Genomic DNA, 3,830 nt, shown 5'->3' with positions numbered 1-3,830 from the left:
GCAAAGTCTGGAAGTAACTCCACTCACCTTGATTGAGTAGCAGAGCTGGGGAGAGACAGAGACAGGGAGAGGGTGAGATCTTCCCTGGGAAGCTCAGGTCCACGAGCTTGAAGGATTGCCCACAACTGAGCCTCCAAGGGTCCCCCCACCCTGGAGCCCTCACCTCTCCCACAGCCCACCCGTCGCCCCTTACCTGAAATCCCTCGCTTAAGCCACTGCGGCTGGCCCAGCTCGATGAAGAAATTATCCTTCTTCTCATATTCCTCATCATCAACTATTTTCACCTGAAGAGTTTTCCTGAGCAGAGAGGGAGAGCACGCAGCGTAAGACTCCCTCCCCCTGAATCACCAATAACTCGCCCGTTAGCCACCCGGTTTCTTGAGCACTCGCTCCATCTCAGGCTCTGGAATCTCATTCAATGTTCACAACAACCCTTGGGGGGAAGGCTCTCTTATTATCCCCATTTGACAGAAACGAGCTCAGAAGCGTCTGACGAAGCTGCGTTTGTATTAAGTATCAAGCTGAGGGATCCCGATAAAACCTAGGTTAGATTGGGTGCTTCCTCTGCTCGGAACATTCACCTGGCTCCCATCTCACCCAGGATAAGAGCCAAAGACCCAAGAATGGCCCCCAAGAACCCCTGCCATCCGGCCCTTGTGCCCTTTCTGGCCTCCCAGCCCTCTCGCCCTCGCTCACTCCCTCCAGCAACGCTGGCCTCCTCGCTGTTCCTTGAACCTACCAGGCCTGCTTGTGCCTCAGGACCTTGCACCGGCTGTTCACTCGGTTTCCCCATGCTCACTCCCTCAGCTCCTCCAGCTCTCTGTTCAAACTTTACCTTCTTTCTCAATGAGACCCACTCCCACCACATTCTTTAATATTGAAATCCATCCCTACCCCTACCCCAGCATGCTTGGCCCCCTTCCCCTGCTCTATGTCTTCCTTGTTCCAGATTATCTTCTAACACACCGTCTAATGTGTTTATTTTGTTTATCGTTTGCCATTTACCTCTTCACATTAAAATGTAAGTTCCACCAGGGCAGTGATTTTTGTTCATTTATGTTCTTTGCTGTATCCCCAACGCCTAGAACAGGGCCTGGCATATAGTGTGCCCTCCATAAACAGTTGTTCACTCAAAATTTTCAGTCCGGGAGACCCTTGGCTTTCTGTTCCCTGTCCTGACCACATTTGGAGGTGCAACAGAGGGCTAATTGCTTTTCTCTGCATCCCTGCTGCCATGGTAACCAGGACGGTGGGCGGGGGAGAAACAGCCAAAAGTTATCCACCCCCTTCAGGCATACAACCGACCCCCCCCTCGATTACGAAGACCCACAACCCCCCAAAGCCCACAGCTCTGCCACTAGCAGCTCTTTCAGCTGTAGGAACCACAAGGCCTGGCCCCAGAACCCAGAAACACAAACACCCAGCCCACGCAGTCACCCAGCAGAGGAAGCACAGCCGGTCACACCGCCCACACCCACGCACCATCATACCCCGCAGCCATTCCCTATGCAGTGGCAAAATCACATGGACCAGATGCCAACTAGCACGACACCCCCTCCACAGCCTGGGTGACATCACCAACGTGTGAGACCCCTGCTGTGGATCCATGTAGATTCTCCTTCCTTACATCTCACTCTTTATGCCTCTTGGTGTCTGTTTATTCCCTTCAACGTCTCTCTCTGCATCACAGTCTCTCAATCTTCCTTTGTCTCTCTGCCCATCTGTCAGCCTCTCTGTGTCTCTCTCTCCATCTCTCTGACCTTCTCTGTCTCAGTCTCTCCCCAGCTCTCTGCCTTTCTTTCTGTGTCCTCCTCTCCCCATCTCCGTCTGTCAGTGTCAGAGAGACTGAATGGAACACAATGGGATAGCCAAAGTCAACACCATCTAAGCAAAGGGGTCTCAATCAACAGACCTATCTCAACACACGAACGCACAGGACACAGTGACGCCCATGCAAAGACAGACGCACACAAGACGGTCATGTGGAGACATACGCCTACTTCCACCTTCACCCACTCCCAGTCTCAAGATATTTAAAATTTTCTGTGGGTGGAAAACATGGGTGCCCCCCACCTCAGGAGTGGGCTGGGAGCTGTCCGCGGTGCTGAAACACCAGAGCAAGGAGGGGGGTCTCCTGACACACAGACAGCTATTGACACGTTGACACACTGACAGGGTGATACACACCTCCGACGCTCACTCTCTTGCAGACACGCCGTGATCCACTGACACGCAGTGACTGACAGTGACACACGCGCTAACTGGCACCCAGACAAGTGTGCCCTCATGGGGCCCAAAAGGAGGAGAAACCCAACTAGCAAGGGACAGCAAGAGGGACTCGAGCTACACAAGGGCAGGACTTCCTGAGATCAAAGGAAGCAGCCTTAGGAGTATGGGATTAACGGATACACACCCTTAATATATAACATAGATAAACAACAAGGATTTACTGTAGAGCACAAGGAACTATATTCAATATCCTCTAATAATCTATAATGGAAAAGAATCTGAGAAAGAATATATATACATATACGTGTACCTGAATCACTTAGCTGTACACGTGAAACTAACAACTATAGTTCAAATAAAAACGAATTAATTATTTTTTAAAAAGGAAACAGCCTTCCGCCCCAGCCTGACATTTTGTCATCCTCACGCCTGCCCTCCTTGTTTCCTGGGCACTCCACTCTAATTTCAGACCCAGTCTCTTTCTTATCCTGTCTCCTATCCTCTCTTGCTGACCCAAACTCTTTTCTCTCTGTAGCATCAGAAGGACCTTTCCTTCCCTGAGTCCCACTGAGTTCCTCTCAGTGAGAAGAATGTCTCTCTTTATCTCCCCTGCATCTCTCTTCCTTTTACTCTTCCTCCATCCCGGTCTCCCAATCCCGTTTTCCCTCTCTTGATGGGTCACTGTCACTCAGTTTCTGGCTTCCTTGGTATCCATCTCTAAGTTTGTGTCTTTCTGTCTCTCTCGTGCTCTCTCGCTTCTCTGTTTCTCTCTCTGACTCTCCCTTACTCTGGCTCTGGCTCTCTTTCCCTAGGTCTCTTCTGTCTCTGGGTGCCTCTCTGTCTGTCTCTCTCTCTTGCATATCTCCCCGACACCCCATCTCTGGGTGTCTCTCTTCCATCTCTGTGTTGATCCTGCCTGGGTCCAGCCCTCCAGCCCAGCTTCTTGGAAGCATCTCTAATTAGCGCCTGCCCGTCAGAGGAAGGATGTGTTTCCCTAAACGCTAATTAGCCTCCTGTTCTCCCTCTCCTGAAGCCACAGCTGGAAGCTTGGGCGGGGGTGGGGGACAGAGGGTGTCCCAGCCTGGGGAAGCCATGCGGGGGAGGAGAGGGCCTGTGGGTTTGTGGTGGCAGGCGGGAAGTTGGTTGGAAGCGATAGACTACAAGAAGGACTGGAACAAGTAGAAAGATAACGCCCTCCATCCCCTCGGCCTCTTGGGTGTGAGACATGGGGCCTGGAATGGTGCCCTCAGCCCCCAACCTAAGTTCTCAACCCAAGTCAGACAGAGAGAGAGATGGAAAGGTATGGAGAGTTCGTGACTGAAATACAACCCGAGTCAGAGAGCTAGCTAGATACTGGGGACAGAGATCTAGAGATTAACAGAAACCCAGAGGGGAGGTGCCAGGAGCGAGAGACGCAGAGACGCAAGCGGAGAGATGGAGAGATAGAGCAGTGAGAAGCTGAGCGGGAGGCCTAGCCACAGAAGCTGGGAGGGGAGAGGGAAGGGGAGCGCGGTGGGGGCTCTGCTAGGTGGGAGGAGCGTGGGCGGCAGGAGGAGAGAGACAGACTGGCGTGCGGGGGCGGAAGGGAGCGGGCAAAGGAG

At 52.5% G+C, this 3,830-nt stretch overlaps 1 protein-coding gene across 2 annotated transcripts in view; it reads right to left on the bottom strand.

Moving 5' to 3' along the window:
• Positions 1 to 3,830, bottom strand: part of SLC8A2 (solute carrier family 8 member A2) — a 25,744-nt gene that overhangs the window by 8,671 nt on the left and 13,243 nt on the right. Inside the window, exons 4-5 of one of the 2 annotated variants that reach the window (XM_024768604.1) lie at positions 194 to 297; positions 28 to 45 (exon numbers count right to left, since the gene is read on the bottom strand). In XM_024768604.1, the coding sequence (XP_024624372.1) occupies positions 28 to 45; positions 194 to 297 (122 nt within the window). The remainder of the gene's footprint in view (positions 1 to 27; positions 46 to 193; positions 298 to 3,830) is intronic. The other variant, XM_024768606.1, reaches the window with a different exon arrangement.

This window comes from Neophocaena asiaeorientalis, unplaced genomic scaffold, assembly GCF_003031525.2.
Source record: "Neophocaena asiaeorientalis asiaeorientalis breed wild unplaced genomic scaffold, Neophocaena_asiaeorientalis_V1.1 scaffold629, whole genome shotgun sequence".
NCBI classification, from domain to species: Eukaryota; Metazoa; Chordata; class Mammalia; order Artiodactyla; family Phocoenidae; genus Neophocaena; species Neophocaena asiaeorientalis.
This window is presented reverse-complemented; position numbering and strand designations above follow the sequence as displayed.